We start from the raw sequence: 24398 nt of genomic DNA, 5'->3' as shown, positions 1-24398 counted from the left end.
CAACTAACTCCATAACATACCAAACAAAGGAATGAGACATCTATTAAGATTTACAGATTATAAAAATAATCCAGTAAAAGGTACAGAAACTGATGATGAATCTAAAGTTGAATTTAGAGCATAAAATGGAAAACCTTATTATATATTATAAATCCGTAATAGAACCAAATATAACAAACTTACAAATACTATAATTATAACTTACCTTATTCAAATAAAGATTAATAGCATATGATTGAGAACTATATAAAGATAATGATGATAACATATGAAAGAGACAAATAAATCATGAAGTAAAATATAGTAGGCAAGAAAATGAATATATAAAATCTAGTCCTTATACCATAGAACACCAAGTAAACCAAAATACTCAGAAATACCAGTATTTAAATGAAATATTAAATAATATAGACGAATATAAAACAGAATCCATGAATGGATCAAGAGTAGATTGTAATCAACATACTGCAACCTCATCATATACTACACCATACACTACAGAACAAGTTACCTCTACAAATTTATCTAAACCAAGAATCACACTAGAAGAGGTATACCCAAACTAGAGGAGGTGAACGAAGAATCACATGAGAAAAACCACACTGCAAGGTTTTTATTTATTTATTTATTCATTTAACCGTTGGACCAACATAATCCACGTGTCCAACCTTCATATCTCACTGGGCACTTGTGGGCAAAGTTTAAAGTATCCTATGAAATCATAAAATACTAGCCCATACATATCCATATTTGATCCAATCGATACGATACATCTCGATACGTCTATCTATTAGATTATACTAAAATACATTAGCCAGAGCGAGACAATACTCAATATAGGACGATATGTCTTTTAAAATCACCTGACCGATATGATTATCAATACCGATACTTTAAACTTTTTTTTTTTTTTTTTGGTATCTGAGGTTCATCCGGGACAGCTTGCGACACCTTGATTACATCCTTAAGAGGGATGATTGTTGTCCACAAGGGTCGAATCCATGACCTCTCCACTGAGAAGTATGGATCTTACCACTCTACCAATCCTACATTGACAAATACTTTAAACTTTGTTCGTGGGAGAATTCCGAACCCGTTTGTAAATTGTAATTGTAATAGGGTTTAACAAATTTCCCAATGGGTTGGGCCGAAGTAGCTTATTGTAACAATCGAACCGACTTTGGTCGTGGAAATTGGAATCACGGAAGCGGAGAGCAGAGGGGCGTCCTCAGGCTCAGAAAGCTCAGTGCTCGTCTTCGCTATTTTTCACCGTTCTTCAAGCCCTACAAGTTTACTGGCTTAACTAACATTATCGAGATTCGTTTCACTTCTTCTGGTAAGGCAACCAGTATTATTTCTTCGTTTTATTTTAATTTCCCCTAAGATTCCTATTTGTTTTTCTGTGATTCTTCGTTAAGATGTCATAGAATCTCTTTAATTCATCTCTTCTTGCTATAATTGTTCTTATCAATTCTAGTGGTTTTTATTTTGACGGATTTCGTTTGATTCTGTGCATTATATGTGCGTAGATTTCAGTTTCTCCTTGGTATTGTGATTCATCGTGTTCATGGTTTTCAAATTGAAACTCTTTTCTTTACCAGAAAAGGAAAAGAAATTGAAACTGTTTCAGTTACCTTGCATCGTACACTAATAGTTGGCATGTATATTTTTTAAAGTTTTACAAGTTTTTGAGATTTTATAGCGCTTCTTTTCTGAATCCCATGCCCTGCAAATTTTATCAGAACTTGTGGTCATGATCTCACCTTGCATTGAATATTTGTGGTGGTTTATTCTAGGTAAGAAGTAAACTGCAGAGAGGATGACAACTAAGAGAAACAGGGAGGATGACGATGGTGAGGAACCAGAGCTCGAAAGGCAGAAGTTGCTTCGGGTATCTTCGCCCTCGTCTCCACATCCTGCCATTGAAAATCCTCTTCTCCCTCTTGCTTCTTATAATGATGACGACGACGATGAAGAAGAAGACAAAAGGAGAGATCAAAACAATGGAATAGAAGTAAATGGTTATAGGGAAGGACAAAGAGGACATGGAAATGATCATGGAAAAGCAGCAGATGAAGAAAATCAGGATGATACTGAGGATGAGGAGGACGGTGCACAGTTATCTCAAGTAAAGCGCAGTAGACAGGTTGAGGTTCGAAGGGATTGTCCTTATCTAGATACAGTTAATCGCCAGGTAATTGCTATCATCATAACTATCGTCAATATCAACTTTGTTGTTGTTCTGTAACGTAAAGAAAAGGGGGTCAGGGCAAAGGGAAAGGCATTCGGTTAGGAGATTGAAGGGTAGAGCCTAAATCCCATGTAACAACAATGAGTTCTGTTCATTGTGGTATCATCAACAAGTGGATTGGGAAGTAATTGTAAATTAGAGGATACATCGTAGCAGATGACTTTCCAAATCTAGTTGAAAGACCTAGAGTTGCAGCTCCACTGCTAAGATTCCTCTCCCACCACAAATGGTGAACAGAACTTAACCAATTATTATTTTTTTGACAGGTTAAAGTTTTATGTTACTTGAAAACAAACATGTTGTAAAGTCAACTGTTGATTAGTTGGATTTTGGTAGCAGTAGCATTTAGAGAGTTTCAGATTTCATTTTTTGGCTTTATTTGGTTGCAAGGGAAATGGAAAAGGGGGGAAGTGAAGTAAAGGGAAATATTTGCATTTCCTGTAAAATATATTTCACCTTTCAAGGAAATGTTTGCATTTCCCTTATAATCAAACTGCATATACATGGTACTGAATACAGACATGTAGCTGTTACTTGTCTCTTTGGATTCTAATGGTTTGTTTATTCTCTATTGTCCTTTTCTTTAAAATCTTATTTGCAGGTTTTGGACTTTGACTTTGAGAGATTTTGCTCTGTCTCTCTGTCAAATTTGAATGTATATGCATGTTTGGTCTGTGGGAAGTATTATCAGGGAAGAGGTCGGAAATCTCATGCATACACTCATAGCCTCGAAGCTGGGCACCATGTTTATATCAACCTCCAGACAGAGAGAGTTTATTGCCTGCCTGATGGATATGAAATCAATGACCCATCATTAGATGACATTAGATATGTCCTAAATCCAAGGTTTAGCTATGCTTCCTCCTACTTCACCCCCCCCCCCCCCCCCCCCCCCCCCCCCCAAAAAAAAAAAAAAAAAAAAAAAAAAGAAAAAAAGGGCTGATATGTTGTGCTTTCTTAAATTGCATCACATGTTAACAATTAATTTTGGTACTGGTTTTCTTTTTCAATATGTACAGATTCACTAGGGAACAGGTTGAACAGCTTGACAAAAATAAGCAATGGTCAAGGGCACTTGATGGTTCTGATTATCTTCCAGGAATGGTATTTGAACTCTGAATCCTACTTGTATTATTGCTTTTGTTTCGGTATTTTGATCACTTTATTATGTTGATATTGTGCCTATGTTCTTGACAACTATCGATAATTTACAAATTTCAGGTGGGATTAAACAATATTAAAGAAACCGATTTTGTTAATGTCACAATTCAGTCTTTGATGAGGGTTACCCCTTTAAGGAATTTCTTCCTTATTCCTGAGAATTATGAGCACTGTAGATCTCCTCTTGTTCACCGATTTGGAGAGCTAACAAGAAAGATCTGGCATGCTCGAAATTTCAAGGGCCAGGTTTATTTATTTCTCGCCCTTATGGTGATTGCATTTATTATAAATTTATGGTTCTAAACACATATATGATATCTTCTGGCATGACTTGTATACAGGTCAGCCCACATGAGTTTTTGCAGGCAGTTATGAAAGCCAGTAAAAAACGGTTCCGAATAGGTCAGCAGTCAGATCCTGTGGAGTTCATGTCATGGCTTCTTAACACACTACACACAGATCTTAAGAGACCAAAGGAAAAAAGCACCATTATCTATCAGTGTTTTCAGGTATTGATTATTTTTTGGTAATATTTGTTCACTCAAGTGTTGTTTAAGAATTGCATAATCTAAACTGTCATGGTTAATAGGGAGAATTGGAGGTTGTGAAGGAGTTACATAACAAATCTATTGCTGACAAGAAAGAATACAGCAATGATCAAGGCAATGGGGGCACTGCAGATGGTGGGACTGAACGTGGCAACATTCATAGGGAAACATGTAGAATGCCATTCCTAATGCTTGGGCTTGATTTGCCTCCACCTCCTCTCTTCAAAGATGTAATGGAGAAAAATATAATTCCGCAGGTTTGTGGTGCTTAACTATGTTAATTTGGTAATTTAGATTGCAGCAGCTCAACCTGTAGTATGTCTGGATCTTTGGTAATTGCTTAAAACCCTCTTGGTTGAAGTGTCATCAGTGAGAGCTTATCCTTAGCATATTTATGAGTATTGTAAACTTAACAGTAGTAGGAAATAGGCTACCCTATGTAAGTACAATGATACACGATAACAATAGCTGCTGGTATACTCGTATTATAATATAATTTATTTTTCTTGATATTCAACAAGAGGGTGCAAAACAAAGTAGCCAGCTGTAAAACTTCAAACAGAGGACTTTGTGGAGATAAAGTAGATTGTGTGAAACCAATCATAATGAATTGAAAGCAGAGGATATTTGACCCCTTTAACTAGCTAAGTCGTTTGGACACTGCAAAGTAGACATTGATCAGACATAGTCCGTATGGTCTAAAAAATTTTGCATGCCAGTGCTCTTATATAGGATCCAGAAGATCAAGTTCAGGCCCAAAGGATTGTGATGCGGATGTACCACAGTCTTGTAAGTTGTGATTTCATCCCTCAAAAACTTCCTTAAAACCAGCAAACTTCAGAATCCAGTAAAAAACAACCTAATCTTCCAAAACCATGAAACTTTAGGGCTTGACATGACTGTCAGAGAATTAAGTTCCAAAATTCTGTTTATTTGGATAATTCTAAATAAGGAGGCCTTTAAAATCTGCAAAAAATTCCTGATGTTCTTCAATCAGTTACTCTTGCAATCATGCAGCAACACTTGTGTGGGCCAGCTCAATTCCATTTGAAGCCCACCCTGGATGAATCAGATTTGAATTGGATTTTTGGTCTAGTAGGATATTTAGGGAGTTCTTTTAGTTGGGAGAATGCATGTAATCTTTATATATTTTTTGTTTGGAATTGTCTTTATATATTAGCATGTAATCTACAGTGGATTTCAGGGAATGAAAGTGGAGTATTGAATTTTGTGTGATAATAGAGATATTCTAAAAATCCTAGTTTGACTTGTAGAAGTACTCCCAGTCATTTTGATACACTAGATAAAGTAAGAAAACCCAAAAAGTCTCTCTAGTTAGCAATAATCATAAAAAGTCAAACACTTTACTACAAGTAAACTATTAGTCTCATTTCCTAACTTTATTCCCTTTTATTGGCCTTGAAAATTAGGCTTATTACATTAGCCACTAGGTCATACTTAATATGAGGCTTAAGTTATGTATGCCTTTCCTCACTTATGAAAGGTTAGTTGAGCTCTTCAAGTGGCTCTTTTAGTTCTTGTAATCTGAATCGAATCATTCCTCCACACTAGATTGTTTAAAGGCCTCTTTTGAGCATTGTCTTGCCACAAACAACATTCTTGTAGCTTATGATGTATCAGAGCTGCTTCCATTTCAGCTCTAATGTGATCATTCCTTACTTTGTATTTGTTATTTTGTCACTCATCCATGGTCCATCTCAACACTGAATTTATCCATATATTGCTTTTATTTTCTTTCTTTATTTCTTTTTAATTCTGGTGAGTTAGTTCTTTTTAACTGCCTAGTGCTCAACATGCCACATTATACATCACATACATCATAGCCGAATATGAATGTCCTATAAATTTTCCCTACAAGTTAAACAAATACACCGATCACACAATTCTCAGGTTGCACCTTTCCACTTCGTCCATCCTATATGGTTCTCTATGAAACGTGTGATATTTAATGCTTGGAGACGAAATGATACAAACTGATTGAGAATTTTCGTCAAAACCCCTGAAATAATTTAAATGTCCGATTTTCCCATTTTGGTACTACAGAAAATTGCACACAAATTCACCAAGAATCTGAACTAACAGCAACTCATTATTACTTTTAGTTTCCATAAAAATATTAAATAATGCAAGATAAAGCAACTTCGTGGTGAAAACTTTTTCTTGAATCTGAATCATACTTATTTGCTTTGCTACTTCTCCATACTATTCATGAAGTAATTTTTCTATGCATGTTGGGTTCCGTTGTCCTTACAGGTTCCACTTTTCAACATACTAAAGAAATTTGATGGTGAGACAATCACAGAAGTTGTGCGTCCTTGTGTAGCAAGGATGAGGTACCGTGTCACCAGACTGCCTCAATATCTAATACTCCACATGCGTCGGTTCACGAAGAACAATTTCTTCATTGAAAAGAACCCCACTCTTGGTGAGTTTCCGTGTTTTAAATTTCACTGACTAATATTTGATATTTGCACGGTTGTCTATGTCCCTAAGCTGAAAGGTGAGTCTTTGGGTCTGGCAACTGGGCACCGAAATGTAAAGTCTAATTATCTTTTTTTGGATGAATGAAAAACAAGGAGCTAAGAAAGAACAAAAGGAAAAAATGGGCCAAAAAGCTGAGACAACACAAGAATGAACTAGTGTTTTTGGTTTTTCTTCTTCTTCTTCTTCTTCTTCTGCTTTGAAGAATGGAGCTCCATGATGAATCTCTAGCAAGATGGTGATGACCTCTAGTAGACCAGCTACGTCACCTGTGATCCTGGAAAGGGGGGGGGGATGGGGTCTCAGCAGAGGAAGAATCCTTAGGCTTGGAATTGTAAGACGCAATGCCTGGGGGGGTCAGCCCTGAGAATGGGGTAGAAGAGGGGAAAAGAAGGACTGGACAAGGGTCAAGGAAGGAGGAGGGAGAGAGGTGGGGAAAAGGATGGATGGGCCTAGGGAGGGAGCTGGGTGATGTAACCCAACTCTAGGTTAGGATTCTTTGAAACAATTCCCTAGAGTTCACGGTTAGCGCAATATCTCCCAGCAAATAATCACTAAAACTTTATGGGATGATCTAAGATAACAAAGAATACTAATGGAAAGGTCAATGTGTTGCTAGGGGAAAGTTAGGGTTATACTAAATTCCCATGGGATGATTTTGGATCAATGTGGTAGGGTAAGCTATATTCTAAACCACGATGGGATGAAAAGGATTAATCCAAATTAACCTTGGATGACTAGGGAAGATTATGGAAATATTCTTGGATGACACAATTGATAGAGAGAGTTTTAGGGTTGTGGGGAATGGATCTTGGTAGGGTTTTGAAGATCTTGGGCAGTTCTTTCTTTTCCTTTTCTGTTTTCTGGGTGCGGCAAGTCAGAAAAGCGAGGGAGAGGGAACTGAGAGAGTAACCAAGGGTTTTTTTTTTTTTTTTTTTTGGGGGGGGGGTGTGTGGTTTGCCGTAGGGTTTTGGGGTGGTGGGGAAGTGGACTGGAGGGATCACAGGGATGGGAGAGGGGCTTAGGATGGATCACAGGGGTAGGGGAGGGGAATTGAGGGGCTGCAAAGGGAGGGGGTGGGGTTTCCTAGGTTGTGCAAGAGAGGGGAGGGGAGAGGGAGGGCTGCCATGGGTTTGGGATGAAGGGGAAAGGGGGCTGGGGGTGTGTACTTACTTGGAGAAGCTGCTGGAGATGGAGGAGGCTGCTGGTTCTTGTAGGTTGTTGCTGCATTTGAAGGCAAGAAGCCTGAAATTCTTCCGTGCCCCTCCCAAGAAGGCCACAACCCATTTTCCCACAAGAGTTCTTCAATTCTTTATTCAATTCTGTCCGTCTTTACAATGAAAAGAATGGCCTGTTTATAGCCTTGCATCTAGAAAGAAAGAACTTGACTCAATGTGAGAAATAGACTTAAGACTCAACTAGGGACTTAGAAACTAACTCAACTAGGATTTCCTTTATTAGTTAGGATACCCCTTGCAATTGAATAATAGCCACATAAAATAAAAGAACTTGACTTAAACAAAGACCTAATTATCCATAAAGAATCCTACTTAAAAAGAAAGATCCCCTATGACACTAGAACTCAACTATTAACTCAAACTAAGACTTCAAGACATGATTGGACTCAGAAAATTAAAGCCAAAATTCTAAAAATTAAATCAGCAGCTAGTTAGGGGTGGGAAATTACTAAAGTGCTCCTTTTAGGGGTTCAGACAGCCCTAGGTGCACCACCTTGGTGGGGCCTTGGGGCCCAAACGTGGGTTTCGGCCAAGGGGAGGACCCTTGTTCACATCACTAGGACAAGGGTGCGGGGGCTGGGAGTAGAGGATTGGGCCTGATCCAACCTGGGCAGGGAAAGGGATCTAGAGACATGGACTGGAGGTCCAACAGAGGGACTCAGGCACAGAGATGGAAAGGATAGGGGAAAGGGAAGTGGGTGCGCCAAGATGGTTGGGCAAATAGGGAGGAGGGATGGCCCAACTCTGTGGGGTCGGGAGGAGAAGGGGAGAAGTTGAGAATCTGCAGAAAGGTGGAAATTCAGGGAGGCGGAAAGCAACAGAAGTGGGGTGAAATGCAGGGGGCAGGAGAGAGTGGGAGCCAGGGGCCTGAAAAGCAGAGCTGGAATGTAATGGATTAGCAAGAAGGGAAGAGGAGAGGGGGCTCAGCAGTAGACCTGGTGCTGCCTGCAGTGGCAGAGGGGATCACAACAGGGGAGGGGCTACAGCGGCTGTGGTAGCAGTAGAAAGGTCATTGGGAATGGGGAAGGGGACTACCACAGGGGCACTGCAAAATTTGATTAACTTCCACGTAATTATCAATCATTTCTCATTTCTACTCTTTATGCTTGTACGAACTTAATTTTCTACATAAGCCTTTTATCACTTCTACTCTCTATTGTACTTGAGGAAGGATATGTTATGTGGCAATCTGATGTTGGATTGGAAGAATATGGTCTGGTTATCCATCTGCAGACCATGTCAAACATCATGACCTAATTCTGTCAAATATACTCCCTTGCGTTGGCATGCTTTCCTTTATTGCACTGCCTTTGTAGTCCATGCTTTAGCGTACACCCTCTTTTTAGTCAATTGAAACTTCTTCTTTTGTCACATTTTCAAATCTCTAGCTTCCATGGTTTTATTTTGTTCTTTGCTCATTCAGGACGCAGTCTTATTGATTGTTTATGTTCCTTAGATGGATCTTTACTTTGCAATATCATTTTTCTGTTACCTTTGAACAGTGAACTTCCCTGTGAAGAACCTTGAACTGAAAGACTATATTCCTTTACCAACACCAAAGGAGAATGAGAAACTGCGGTCAAAATATGATCTGATTGCAAATATTGTTCATGATGGCAAGCCTGGTGAAGGGTCTTACAGAGTATTTGTGCAGCGTAAATCAGAGGAATTATGGTATTTTGCTGAGTCTTTCTTCATTTGTATAACATAGTTCTGTATTCCCCTCAGAATCTAAATGTTTATATGGATGTCAATGATATAGGTACGAGATGCAAGATTTGCATGTTGCAGAAACTCTTCCTCAGATGGTTGCTCTTTCTGAGACTTACATGCAAATTTATGAGATGCAGCAGTGATGTATTTGGAGCTCAGTTGCTGCTTTATGGGTTCATAAATGTTCTTTATATCCCTGAAAGCAAAATAAAGAGCACGTGCTGTTTTGGGATGGAAGTGATTGTAATGAATAGAGAGAATCAAATGCTCTATAATGCGGTATAAGAACTTTTTTATGGAGTTACTGACAATTCTTAAAGCAATACTAAATAGCGTTTTCACCATTGACAGGGTCTACACGGACAATATCGGCGCAGGTGTGAACCAAAATCCCAGGGAGTTTTTGTTGATGTTTCTTTGCGGGTTTTTTTTTTTTGTTCTTGTGGGGGTTGTAGTTTTCACATGGTTTTCTAATGAGGCTATGTCAGCAGCTTCACAATGGATTTGATTTTCTGGACAATCTTTTAGAGCATTTTACCTGTAGAAAAACATTTCATGAAATTTCAGTTGAAATTCACTAAATTTCAAATTTCAGCCGATTCGGCCGAGGGGAAACTTATTTTGAACTGAAATATGATATAGTCAAACACTAGTGAAAAAAGTGCAAAAAAGTCGGAAAATTATCAATTTTCCGGCAAACTAGTGAAATACAGGCTAAAGTTCACCTTGGCTTCACGGAATCTTGGAATCTGAGATCCGTTGCCATTATCTTCTCTGGGATCATCGTATCCGCTGTTGCCCAATCTTCTTCTACTTCTCTGTCTTCTATCTCTCCGGTTGTGGTGGAAACAACTCCTCCTTCCAGCTCTTCGACGATGAAGCCGCTATTGCTTGATCCGCTTATTCTCCTTCTGTCTTCTATCTCCCTCACGGTGGTTGGAACATCTTTTCCTCTTCCTATTTCTCCGGCGGCAGTCATGGGTCATCATAGAGTTGATTCCAATTCCAACAAAACCCAGTATTCCAACGGAAGTCCAAAATCGGTAAAAGATCACCTGAAAAGTCAGCGAAAAATCGGTGAAATTTACCAAAATGTTGCGCCCTGATTACACCTAAGGGAGGAGGTAAAATTTTCAGTAAATGAACCACTGATGTGGCTACGTCTCCACTAGATCGAAGTTATTCTCCTGTGCTATACCCATCGGGTCCAGGGTCGAGCACCCTAGTCAACTCATAAGCCGATCAATCGATTGAATGCAAAACCCGGTCCAACCACCGGTTCGGGACTAGAGTCCTGTACTCGACAAAATTTGACATAACAAGGCTGTGTTGACCAGTTACTTTGACAAAACTCAGTTTTGGAGGCTGGAAGAACAAACAAAAGGAGATCCCTCACAAATCATATTACCAGAAGAAAAATAATTTTGAGCAGAAAATGCAATGGAAAAGATGCCAATACATTGGTCGGTGATTATTAAATTTTGCTTCAATTACATGCCAATGAAATTATTACAACGAAGTTACATTTTTTTAAATAATCACAAATTCTCTATTTTGCTTGGTTTAATTTGTATTTATTTCATTGCACTTAAATTTCATTACCGGTTTATTGCCAACACATAGCTGTTCTAGTGGTGAAACCCTCGGTTCAACTCTTGCTGAGGCATATTAATATTCCTATCCCCAGCTTAATAAAGCCCCTTTGTACCAAAAAAAAAAAAAATTCCAATCAGAACCGAACATAGAAATTATATATAGGCTTTTTGGCTTTGGGGTGAGAACCAGGGGTGGAGGAGTTTCTGGTTTGGAGGTCTAGCAGGTATTGAAGGTATAAACTGCAGCAACCCACAGGTTTAAAACCAAAACTACAATGGATGGATACTCACCAAAGCCTCGATTGACTGTATATTTCATTACAACTGAAAATGTACATTACCCAAAAAAATGTACACACAGCCTGAGATATCTGTTCTTGGGCTTCTCTCACTTCTGGAAAGTTTGTATTTGTACAACCCTTTCTCTAATAAGAACACCAGGCCTAAACTGGGATGTTGGGTATCACTTATCCTGTGATTAACAAGTTGCAGAAACCAAACCAGTCACTCGTCACCTAACTTCAAAGAATTTAGCCGTCTCAATCTTTGATCAAGCGCCGCCATAACTGCTGGTTCTTGCTTCTTCCTTTGCTTGGTAATTGTGTTGGTAGTCATGGAACCGATCTTATCAAAAGCCACCTGCAAGAAATGATTCAAGTGGTTCAGTCACTGGACCAAAGTCTGAGATTTCTTAATCAACATGCACTGTAATCAGCACATCAAATACAACATAATATATGTTATATAGTTCTGATAGGAAGATAAATTGGCTTACTGTCAATAACTCATCAGGGTCAAAGAGATGATGGGTTGTTTTGTGAATGATGTTGATTACATCACCAACTTGATGGGCCATTAACAACTCCTCCTCTTTCATCTGCGATCAAAGGCACATTTAATCAGTTGCAGCACTGAGCATTTGGGTGCAATTCCGAGATGGCACTAGAAAAAGGAAAAGTGACAAAGCCAAGAGACAAGTTTTCCTTCATTCACAGTGAAGGAGGTGATCCATCATTGGTCTTGAATGGGTGCCAGGGAAAAGTGTGGGGCATTTCAGACCTCTAATAAATAAAGGTAGAAGAAATAATGACCCAAATTCATGGCTGTTTTCTTATCCACAGTGAAAGAAAATATTTTTCTAAATTGAACATGGAAGAGAAAGCACCAAGGTCAAACTGGGATTTTATACCTTGAATATAGCCAATGCAACATGAAAAATAACTTTTGCCCCTTCATTGAAAAGGACATCCCACACTCGCATTGTGGTCTGGAAATGAGTCCCATCAGAATGGAAATAGTTAGTAAAAGGACAAGTTTTGACAAAAATGATGCATTCTATAAGAGACAAAAATCCAAGATAAAATGAGTGTTAATGGAAAATTTCTTAACCTCTGAAGGCAAGCTCTTGGAGAAGAGACATAGGAACCATTCAGTGGCAACAAGGGAGACATCAAAACCCAAAGCATCCAAATGAGCAGCTATGCTGCATATAAACAAAGAAATTGTCAAAAGAAATCATCTTGGAATAGAGTTTGTTCAATCATACCTGAAGCAAAGATAGAAGGGATAAAGAACAGGTAAGGAATACCTTGGGCACTTCTTAGCAAGTAAATCCTTGAACACCCTTTGCTCAACATGGCATCCTGACAAATTATCAGTATAGCAGTCATTCACTAAGACATTTTCCAGAAGAACTGCAAGCATCCAGAATGCATCTTCTTCAGTTTTCATCACTAGCAACAAAAATGCTGCCACATAGTTTAAGCCCTGTACCAAGGAAACTCAGCCTCAAATCAAATTACACTAAAGAGTCAAGAAGGAACCTATTAGAAGATATTAAGATCGACAAGAAGAGGATGAATGACCCACCTGACAGTATCCAACACAGGAATCACGGAAAGAATAGCCAACTAGAACACGTCGCAGAGCTGCATGACCCTTTGGTGTGTCTAACCATGGATGACCAGGGAAAGTGCGTTGTAGATCCTATATGTAATCAGGAACAAATTAAAACAAGGAAACAGAAGTGCACCACATAATAAGGTGTGATCTGTATCTACAATATTAGATGTAGCAAAGAAACTACATGTTTCAAATTGTTGACACACCAGCAACTCCAATACTATCATCATTTCAAACCTATTTATTTATGAAATTTAAATAAAATACAGATGAATTTGAACATTTACCTTGAACCCATCCATGACATGTTAGACAACCTAAATTAAATTCATAGACTTTTTGCATAAAGTATCCAAAATAATGGTGGAGAGGAGACCAAGAGACCATCCAACAACCAAATAAAAATTCAACAATAACCTCAAAACAATGCAATGTCATGTAAATCATACGGCAACATTAGAATATAAAGCTTCGGAGGAACAAGAGGTTTGTGCTTGGTATAAGCATCCAAAATTAATTACATATAAAGAAGAGTGCCACTCATCTGTAGTCTTTCATATGAAAGAAAGCAATATACTTAACAAACTAAGATATGCTTCAAGTTTCATCTTGTGATCCAATAAGAGGATGAAAGGTCACCTACTTTGCACCGTCCAGAACCCAAGGTCTTCCTTATCAACAGAACATGCCACATAGCTTACGCTTGAGGCATGATATTACCAACAAGTGAAGGCCAAAATTATCTTAGAACGGCTATACAAAAAACCCATTTTATTATCAGCAATTCAGCATGCATAATATAGGCTCAATGAATCCAGATTTCACCTTCCAGTTTCAATCACTCTGATGTAGCTGAAAGGTCTTCTTGAACGAGGATTTTTGAGAATTGCCAGTCATTCCTGGCCAACGGTTTAGTTTCAAAATTATGAAGCCAAGCAACTGGAAAATTATCAAATAAGAGCCCAAACCAATAGCAAACTAGTCATTCTCGAAAATTACAAAATCGGCTTCAGAATGGCAAGAAGAGTAGCTGTCCTACAATGTGTGGTATTTCCATTCCCAATGGCAAATGGGTTTTCGTAGAGAGAAGAAAAAACACAGGAGCCGCATAAATCAAACAAAATTAATTGGAAACATCACAGAAATGATCAGCAATAACTTACATGATCGATCTGTCGGGTAGCAGGAGTGGATTTTCCTTCGACTGCATTGATCAAATCTTCGTAATAGCTCTCAGGTACTGTAGATCGTTTTTTAGCCGCCCCAGACAATGAAAACCAGACTTTAGGCCGTAGAACAGGAGGGATTCCCTTCCTGATGAGCTTTTTCAAGGCAATGGTATTTGAGAGAACTGATAACTTGAGGGAGGACACGGCAATGCCTTCCGTCTTGGAAGAAATCTGGGGCTGCAAATACCAATTTGCGCCTTTGCTTGCTTCCAAAGCCCACCACACACGCCCCTGTTGCTTCACCTTCTCTCTCACCTCGTTCAAAACATTCACATCGTCGACATTCCCTTCCACGGTAAACCCATAAAGATCTTGGAATTTGACAATGATGTTTGCTCTTCTGGTGTGGATGCTCGGTCTCCAATATGGCATTTGATGCTGAAATTCATGAGAGATTTCTCTAGTAGCTTGGGTTCCATACATTTCTTCCAAACTGAAAGTACTAACCAAAGAAGGATGTGAAAGATCGCAATGGGGTTCTCTGTAGATGAAAAGGCAGAGGCTATAGGTCGCTGCAATGGTTCATCCTACTCCTTTATCAAGCACGAAAGTTCCAAATCTGATGAATTACATAGAAAGAATCCGTTTTTTCAAAATTCATTAACAATTCCAGAAACCCATCAAAGATCTTAAAAAAAATTCTGATTCCAAACCCAAATAAAGGAAAAATAAACAAAACCCAGTTACCTGAGGCTTAAAAAGACACTTCCTTCTGCAAAATGAAACAAGATAACCAGAAGATTGAGCCTTGAAGACTAATTTCATCCACAAAAAACGAAAAATGCAGAAGGCAGAAGGGGATTATTGGATGGGTATCGTACGAAGTAGCGAGAATAAGAGAGAAGTCTGAAAAAAAAAGGCTCCCAATTGTAGAAGCTATGAGATAACAGAGAAGGGTTTGAAGGGAAAGAAGAAAACAGAAAATTTAAGCAGTTAAGAGGCTGGAAGGATGAGCATCCACAGGAAAATCGCTGGTCTGTGGTTGAATTTTCATGGAGATTTTTTCAGTTGGGAGGCATTGAGTCAGTAAATAATAAGAGGCTTTAATTGGTCGAAGCGCTGACTTGGCACAACTGCCACGTGGTAAATGATGTCATGCTCCAACTCAACACGTCAACCGGGTTAGGGTTAAAGTGTTCTAAAATCCGATTCCCTTGTTTAAAATTTAAAAAAAAATTACATCGTTAGATACTTTTAGATTTTCTTTTACAAAAATAACCATTTTTTGTTTCAATTAACATAAATAGCAAAAATCAATTTTGATTTACAAAACTAACTTAAAACAGTAATTTTTCTTTTCCTTTTAATACTTTTTCCTCTAAAACTAATCAGTTACATTCAACCATCATCTTCTTCCTATAACCCTAATCCAAACCCTAATTTAGATTGGTGTTTGGTACAATTGGGATAATACAAATCCAATTTAAAATCCTTGGCCCTATTGGGAACAAGTCTAATCTGATGGTAACCGATTCCGACTCATGAATTATTGATTTAAACAAAATTTTATTGTCCTTTTTTGAAATCTTCAGTCTTATCCCTAAGTTATCTCCTAAAAATTAATGTCAATCTATTTATGTAATTCACTAATCAGACCCTTTATAGGATGAAAATCTATTGAAACATTCCTTGATCTTTGAAGATCTAAGTTAAGGGTTGATGTATGCAAATTAAATATTTTAAGAACGACAAAAATATTTTAAACGACAAAAGTCCTGTGCTTGACTTGTTTTTTCTACTTCCTCTACCTAATTTCTTATTTTCCAAGTTCCAACTATAAATCCACACAAAAGTTTATATAGTATTGTTTACAAATTAAAACAAACTAAGACACGCAATGTTAATAATAAAATGTCTAACCGATAACCAACGGGGTTGGTCCGCTTAAGCAAGATTTCGGTGTCAAAACCTTGTGGATGTAAAAAATCTCTGCTGGGAGACTCACCCATAGCCAAGTGTGCAATCTGGGTTGAACACCGGATTAGTCATGCCAAAACCTTGAAAACCGGGTGGGTTGGCAAACAAAAAAAGGTAATCAAATCGATAAATTAGATAATTTAAAAAAATAACATTAATATTAGCAGGTAACTCGGGGAGAGAAGTAATTTCTTGTCTTCCAAATTCCACCGTAGAGGGAGAAAATATGGAAGGAAAAACAAGTGATAGAAAGGATATTTTAGGGACTCAACGGTGCTCTTAACGCGGTTTTGCTTTATTTATGCAAAGCGATTGAAAGAGCAGCTCCCACGTTTCAATTTTTCTTTTCTTCTTTCTTTTGGGTGGAAAATAATTAATTCTTTTTTTTTTTGGGTAAGAATTAATTCTCTTTTTTCTAATCGAATTCATATTATTTCACATTATTTTTTTCAACCCTTAGTCGTGGAGGTTGAGTACTTAATCTTTCTTTTTTTTTTTCTTTTTTTTTTTTTTTTAAATAACTATGGTTTAAAATTAAATTGATAAAAAAAAATTCAATATTAAAATGATAATAATAGAGTTTTTGCTGCAAAATTCAACAAAGTTGGATGGATTTCCATCTTTCACGGGATATGGGCCCATCTCTAAAATCTATCAGAAAAAAATATCCATCTCTAAATGACATGATTATGTGAGGATAGTCTATATCTATTTTTTCTTGTTAGAAAATTATTGCAAAAGTGCACACACAAGACCAGATGAAAAATGTTTCACTATAAGGAAGAAGATGAGCAATGTCCAAACTTTGCTGTTTTTATACCTCTCTCAATCTTGTTAAGAGACTTCAAATAGTTACAGATGAAAAAACCCTTCTTTAAGGAAAAATGATCGAAATGCCTCCGTATCCTAAAAATGCTCAAAAACACCACTAGTCATTTTGAAGAACTTGATATCTTAAAAAGACCCATAAACTATTTAGCAATGGCCAATATCGAAAAACGATCATCCAAGTGTAGCTAGGTCTTGAAACAATTCATGGTAAAAATTAGTCTTAAACACAATGCCTTGATGTCTTAAGAACAAATCTAAAATTCAATGAAAGTGAATTAATATTCGTGGAAGGTAGCAAATGAAGGTCTTACATAAATGCAAGGAAAGATTACTTGTCTAGAATAAGTTGTGGATGTGACTACTCTTTTGTTAAATGAAACTATCATTAAATTTTATTGATTATCATTTGTAACGCTCCTAGGTCATCTTAGATTTTAAATTTTAAATTTTAAGTTTCATGTAATCAATCTCATTAAGTTGGGATAAGGCGGTGAGGTTTCTTTTCATCTCCATTCAGAGGGTGAGGAATCCGCAAGGAAGTAAAGTGAAAACGCAAAGGTTCCACTAATGGTTCATGGGCCACATTTCTTGAAAAGCAAGTAACCATTAATAACTTTTTGCTGGAAAGTAATCACTAATAATGCAAATGTCAAAAGTGTTGCTTTCAAATTTGACCCTACTAATGAATCGTGATCAAGTTCAAGCTAATCAAACAAGCACATATTTACCAAAACAAGAGTGAGAGCAGGTCGATCTAAGTGGTTGGGTAGTCATCTCCAGTGAATAAGTCACATTCAATTACAACATCATCTCGAAGATGGATTTAGAGCTTCGAGCCAAGTAGCTAAAAAATAGTGGGAGAGTAAATAAGTCGTACCATTAGATGGGGTTGATTTGGGGGGGGGGGTGCTTACAGCGTAACCTAACCATTAAGAGTTGTTGAATTGTCGAGCTAGCCTGAAACTCCTCTAAACTTGACACGATGGATGAGAGAGTTGATCTCTCTAACACGTCAATTCTCGTAGTTGACAGTGGCAACGTGACATGCAAGGCTCTGTCATGCACAACCACAATTCGTTAGGCATGCCACTCGAGATAAACATGTTTCCAAATAATAGCATATTTACTTAGAAGATTGTTCCAATATCAAATTGTTGGTACCTCGTACCTCTGTTCAAGATATAAATAAGTCGAAGAAAAAGAAACATAAACTGCATGAGAGCATTGAGACATTTTTGTCATAAGAATGATGATGTGTCATTAGCTGGTCTTTTTTGAATGCCATATACAGATTAAACTAATAAATACAAAATATCATGTTTCAATCAAAAGTGACTTGGGTCAAACCTCTGAGATTCAAATGAAAATTACCCTTGTCCGTTTAGTTTTCTATGGGAGCAAAAATTGGTCATTAGAAGGTTATTTAGTCAATTAAGCAACCGGGTCATCCCCCAAGCTGCGAAGACCCAAAAAAGAAAATGGAATACGAAAGACGCTCAAAGAGCAATGTTTGTACGTTGTCACCATTAGAATAAACAAAAATTAGTAAGGCAATGCTTCACCCCTAACCTGTAGAGAATTCGAACAATTGACCTCCTAGTTAGGAAGCATTGGTTTACAAGAAAGTCCATAAAACTTGACATTGTCCCTTCACTATTAATGGCCGAGAGAAGATCACCATTTTATCCTCTATTAAAGAGTAACATTGAAAAAAAATTAAACTATAGATTTACTTTTATAAAGTAAACCTAAACCAGTCCTATTTTCAAACTTGAATCATATAAGTAGAGGTCGATAAAAGGAAAATCCCTTCACCCATCTTCTTCAATTCCTTCACAACAAATCAATCTCCAGTGAATTAATACCGCTGAAATTGTTGGCTCTAAGGTTGAAAATTTGGACACCAGAAACAAACTCATTCAAAATTCAAAGATCAATCTTGCTGCTTATCTTTTCCAATTTTAATGTCAATCAACAAGGAAAAAAAAAGTCGTCAAACTTTGAATGGCCATCAATGGCGAAGCTGTAAGATGAGGAGGAGATTTCCTATCTGTGAACTAGACGTATACTATCTTCTGGGTTTGAGGTTTCCCTGTGCCCATAAAATGATCAACGAAGCCGGAGTTGAAAAGTGGGAGACACCACGCACAATAGCATAGCGCAAAGACGACTCACCCAGAGCATGATTGCAAGTCACCCCCCGAGTCCTGTGAAGAAAATTGCTTGGTATACAAGATTGAAGATATCTCCCAACAAGCAAGCAAGAAGGGCAGGGGGGGGCGGGGATGATGGGACAATGGCGATGAATGGCCGACTAAGATGTGGAAGATGAAGAGAGGAGAAATGCGCTCCATATATAGAGATGGATAGAAGTTAGTTGGGTTTGCTTTATTAAGGTTCAATCTCACTCTTGAAAATGATGCTTATCTTACGGCTGGGTTTTACCGTTTCCACATAGCACAGTCTCCTTGCTCGGCTGCAGGATGGCCGTTGCTATAGTCGCCACAGAGGATGTGAGGATGTGAACCTTTGGAGACTTACTTTCATTAAATGTTATTCAAATTTAAATTTAGATTTTCATTACATGTGAGTCTCTTGGAGAGACCATAAACTAATGTTAGGTCCCCTTAATGCAATATATTATACGTGGTTTCCAAGTAGACCAACACCATTAGCTATTGTTAAGTATATTCAAATTTCAAACGTGAAGGTATCAAAGTGTCTTCAAGATTATTTAATACATTGTATTAATATATTATTTTAAAAAGAGATAATTGGTCATTAAGCTTTAATTATATATAGAAATGATAAAAGAATACTACTCACATGTGGAGGCAACTTGGGCCCAGCAAAATAATCCACAATCATTATCACGAAATGTTAGAAGAAAGGCAAAGTGAAAAAGATCAACAAAAGGGTGGCTAAAATGCAATGTAGATGCTGCAGCTGGTAAAGAAGATTTCAATCAAATTAGAGGGGTTTTTCGCAGCTCAGAATGTGTGTACTTGGGTGGTTTTGTGCATAGAATCCCCAAGACAAGTGTTCTCGAAACTGAACTACATGCTATTTGTGTAGGCATGCTATGCAATAGAAATAAATATACTACCTATTCACGTGGAGTCTGACTCTTCACAAGCAATCGATTGTTTGAAACCAAGTGCTCAAAATCAAGGAAGGATGACAATGATTATTGTGACGATTCAAGAGTTGGTTGATTTGCATGAAAATATCATCATTACTCATACTAGTAGATAAGCAAATATGGTTGCCGATTGGATGACGAAGAGAACAACAACATTGGAGTCTCCTTCGCATTTCTTTCAAGAACTCCCTCAAGGTATAGAGGAGTTCCTTCAGGTGGATTGTTTGACCAGCTCTTTTTAAATTCATTTGGGTTTTTTAACCCCGTTTATGTATCAAAAAAGAAATAATAATACAATGATTTAAAAAAAAAATTGGTCATTAAACTTTACTTCCAATAAAATGAAAAATATATATAATAACACAATATATTAAATAACCTGAGGTGCATTTTAGTTCCTCCATGTTTGAAATTTTAATATACTTAATAGTGACTAACTGTGTTAATTTGATTGGGACTCACACCGTCACACGTAATATATTACACTAAAAGGACTCAACATTAATTAGTGGTCCACTAAGGAGACTCACGTAAAAACCTCTTAAATTTATTCAATTTTTTTTCTTCTTTTGGTCAAACACACAATTGTGTTTTGCTCTCTAGAGCAAAATCTCTTAGAGAGTCTGAAAAAATTTGGTCTTCGGCCCAAAAAGGAAAGAATTGGCCTATAAGAAAGGGGTGGCATGCAACTGCGTGGTCTATTTATCCTCAATCAAATTATATTTATTCGATAACCTATTAGCAATCTAAATATTGAAAAAATAATATAATAAAATGCATGCTTAGGTAATATAAAAGATTTGATCTTTTTGATCATATAACACAGGTGGTGAAGACCATTTAAGGGATCATTCAGTAGAATGTGCCATATATATTAGATGATGTTTTGCACATTTGTACTTCTTTTAAATTTTGCTTGTTTTATATATATTTTAAACAACGCTCAATGGTCTTGGTGGGTTGGAAGGCTCTAATGACTTTGTGATTAGGGATACAAGTTTGGCCCTGACGGCCCTAATTTGCTCTAAATCTACCCTTAGTTCAAATAAGGCTTGGGCTCAAGATTTTGGCCCTAAGGACGGGTTAAGGTCAAAATATTCTGGCCCTGACCAGGGATAAGGCGGGCCTAGGATTACTCTTTAGCCCGTCGGACCAATCTCAATCTGTCCCTTATTTTTTGCCCTGACCTTGGCCTTAATCCTGACCCTAATTTTGTTAATGATGCTTGATCTCAATGAATTACGAACATGAAAAAGGATAGGGCCAATCAAGGCCAATGCCAAGTATAAGGTCAATTAGGGCCAAGTATAGGGTCAATTAGGCCAAATATAGGGTCAATTGGGCCAATTAGGACTAGGGGTCAATCAAACTAGGGATAGGACCAATCATGGAGAATGAGCTTGACTTGGTCCTATAGGGCTTAAGGGTAGAGACAATAATCATTGATCTTGAATTAGGGTCAGAATAAAAATAGGCTTAGATTATAATATATATGGCTGGACTTGAAATTACAAAATTCCGACTCAACATGGCTGTTGCAGCCCTATCTGTGATTGATAGATTGACCATCTTCCACTCCCAAGTCTATTCATGAGTTGCTTGTTTGCCATAGTTCTCTATGTATCTCCTCTTATTACTTAAAAAATAAATAAATTATAAAGTCAAACTTAGTCAAGTTGAGGTGATGGAAGGGGGAGAGAGAGCACAAGTGGACATTATATAGAAATTTATAAAAGGTCTAAGTGGATGGAGATTAATCTTTTCCCTTACAAAAGTTAAATACTTTAAATTAAACAAGTAATCAGCATTGTCTTATTGATAATGATTTAGAGTTAATAATAATATCAAGTGATGATCATTGTAAGGAGCACACATGCTTGAAGGAGTCTCTGGCATTTTTATTTTTTATTTTTTTATTTTTTTTAATGTTAGAAGCATACATGTTAATTTGAGAAGAATTGGGTTTAATAGTAAAATAAAAGAAATTTTCTGATTTTTCGGAATTTTTCCTATATAAATTTCAAAGAAATAATTGGATTTCTTTTTCTACCTAAGAAATTATTTAATTAAGTGGGCTGAACTTATACTGTACCAATGGGCCAGGCCAATTCCAAAAACCTGACCCAGCCCAACTCTTTTCATCCATTTTATACCCATTCATAAATGAGTGTGAATCTACTTCCGCGGAGGTTAGAGGATTGTGCTCTCGTCAAGTTTCTTTACCACACATTTAGGAGCAGAATCCACTTTTTGTCTATCTTATTAAGATTCAAGGGTGAATCTCCATCTTAAATGTGTCAGCACAATCACGCAGGTAAAGGGTTCGGACTAAATTTCAAGTTATAAAAAAAAAAAGAGAATCCCAAAGGCTGAAAACTCAACTAATTTGGTTAAAGAAAGGTGGTAAAATCCCAAGTGAGTAAAGAAACAACTTCTTGACAAAACTAAGAGCAAAATTGTAGATTTCATATTGATGAAGTCTCACGCAGTGAGATTCGAATCCTCTCCATCTCGCATTGCCCTGCTTCTTGTTTATTCGACTCTCAGATAGGCAACGTGTGGACTGGCATGGCTTAATTGTAGCCTCTTACGTATGGAGAGGAATTACGCCTTTTGAAAATGGACTGATTTCGTTTCAGCCTTTTCATCCGATGATTGTAATTAAAACAATCCACACGTTGCCTATCCGATGATCGAACGGACAGGACCGAGAACAACCCGAGGTGGAGAGGATCCGGATTCCATGTATCCCTCATCAATTGTGTCTGTGAAGATGAACCCGCCTGCTGAGCTAAAAAAAATGAAGGTGGGGAGGTGAAGCTAGAACTTCATGATGATCTGCATTTTGGTCATGGCATCTCTAATTAAGCTATTCACACAGTGTAGGAAGAAGTGTCCCTAAAGGCAGTTTAAGACTCCTTTACCTCGTGCCCATCTTCTTCCTCTTTCTCCTCTTACCTCTCAGCCTTTATGCAATAACCTTTACAGGCATCGATCAACAGTTTTGTGCATTTCTTGGCTCGCTAACTTCAAGCTTCTCTCCTCTATGCTTTCAACCTAAGGTCCTCTTTCACTCACCGCCCCACCTATGTCTCTCCTTCGCTTCATCTCTCTTGCTGCTCTCCCCATCAAAATCAAACACAACCCCAACAACAACAACAACAAACCTAAATCTCCACTCAACTACGCTATCAAATTTGCTCTCTTAGCTCTAACCCTCCAAGCTTATGATTACCAACAATACAATACAAAAATCCACCCAAACTTGTTCTTTTATATCCTTAATTGTCTCGACATGTACTTGAGTATTGAACTTATCCTGGAAAACTCTACTGGGTCTTGAGCTGCAGGAAGCTCCATTCAACGAGCCTTACCTATCAACATCTTTGCAGGACTGGTGGGGTCGATGATGGAACATCACGGTCGCTTCCATTTTAAGGCCTTGGATGAATACACCCACACAGCACGTCTCCTGATGGGCACTGTGTTGGGGAGGAAATGGCCGATATTGGCTTCAATGGTGGCTGTGAATCTGTGATAGCTACCTTCTCTGTGTCAGGCTTGATTCATGAACTCATCTACTTTTATCTGGGAAGGACTAGACCGACATGAGAAGTCACCTAGTATCATCTACTGCATGGGTTTTGTTTGGTTGGTGAGGTTGTCATGAAGAAGGCTTCGGTTGCTAAGTGGAAGTGTACACCTCTGACTGTAGGGTTCATGCTGGCCATGTACGGATTATTGATTTTCCTTTCCGTAACTCTTTTGGTGTGAGAGAGCTCCTGCAGAGTGGGATAGAGGTTTAATGCTGCGTACGGTGAGGATGGAATGAGTGGTCGAGGTTGATATCTTGACCACACATTTGTATAATTTTTTTTAAAAAAAATTTCAACCATACCTACTTGTAACCAAAAAAAAATGCAAAATAAGTGATCGAGATTTCGACCTCGACCACTCAGTTTGATCGTGGCCATATGAAACTCAGTGTTGTGCATTAAATGTGCAGCACTGAAGTTGAACCATGTAGAGTGCACTACGATAATCGAACTCGTAAAACAATTACTCGTGGTCGTAAATCATAATTAGAATAGATACTACAACATTAGTACTATATGGTGATTAAGTGGTTGTAAGGTAATGTTTCAGATCGGTTTCACTGCTTTTAGGTAAAGAAATAGATCTAATTATTTTTATGCATTTTCATTGTTTATGGATGCCAAAATATTGGATGGCTGTAAAGGAAAAATATGTTAAAATGAAACAAAGAAGAAACTTTGGACTCTATATGGTAACCCACAGAAAAATAGTTTATGATATTTTTTGCTTCGAGAAATAAAATAATTAGCTGAAAACCGTTTAATAAAATTAT

The 24398-nt window shown here is 37.6% G+C and overlaps 2 protein-coding genes and 1 pseudogene across 3 annotated transcripts; 2 read left to right on the top strand and 1 right to left on the bottom strand.

Moving 5' to 3' along the window:
* The first annotated feature begins 1164 nt into the window (after positions 1 to 1164).
* LOC149004041 (uncharacterized) lies at positions 1165 to 9957 on the top strand. Its single transcript, XM_089169133.1, has 10 exons — positions 1165 to 1336; positions 1797 to 2194; positions 2853 to 3097; positions 3271 to 3355; positions 3473 to 3658; positions 3754 to 3921; positions 4002 to 4217; positions 6235 to 6406; positions 9203 to 9374; positions 9463 to 9957. Exons 2-10 carry the CDS (start codon positions 1820 to 1822, stop codon positions 9554 to 9556), a joined length of 1713 nt encoding a protein of 570 aa, XP_089025259.1. The 5' UTR covers positions 1165 to 1336; positions 1797 to 1819; the 3' UTR covers positions 9557 to 9957.
* A 1218-nt stretch (positions 9958 to 11175) lies between these two features.
* LOC149004040 (uncharacterized) lies at positions 11176 to 15139 on the bottom strand. 2 transcript variants are annotated; one of them, XM_089169622.1, is made up of 8 exons: positions 14827 to 15139; positions 14074 to 14698; positions 12878 to 12994; positions 12597 to 12775; positions 12398 to 12491; positions 12198 to 12275; positions 11784 to 11885; positions 11177 to 11647 (listed from the first exon to the last, which is right to left on the bottom strand). In XM_089169622.1, exons 2-8 carry the CDS (start codon positions 14560 to 14562, stop codon positions 11513 to 11515), a joined length of 1194 nt encoding a protein of 397 aa, XP_089025748.1. In that variant the 5' UTR covers positions 14563 to 14698; positions 14827 to 15139; the 3' UTR covers positions 11177 to 11512. The 2 variants fall into 2 exon arrangements, with proteins under 2 accessions (XP_089025749.1, XP_089025748.1); XM_089169623.1 differs by lacking the exon at positions 14827 to 15139 and having other exon boundaries at positions 11176 to 11647; positions 14074 to 14660.
* LOC149004039 (putative long-chain-alcohol O-fatty-acyltransferase 3) lies at positions 14611 to 23803 on the top strand (annotated as a pseudogene).
* Positions 23804 to 24398: the final 595 nt, after the last annotated feature.

This window comes from Hakea prostrata, chromosome 9 (genome assembly GCF_041222555.1).
Source record: "Hakea prostrata isolate BN-2017 chromosome 9, UWA_Hpros_2, whole genome shotgun sequence".
NCBI classification, from domain to species: domain Eukaryota; kingdom Viridiplantae; phylum Streptophyta; class Magnoliopsida; order Proteales; family Proteaceae; genus Hakea; species Hakea prostrata.
The sequence above is the reverse complement of the archived record's forward strand: the minus strand, read 5'-3'. Positions and strand labels throughout refer to the sequence as shown.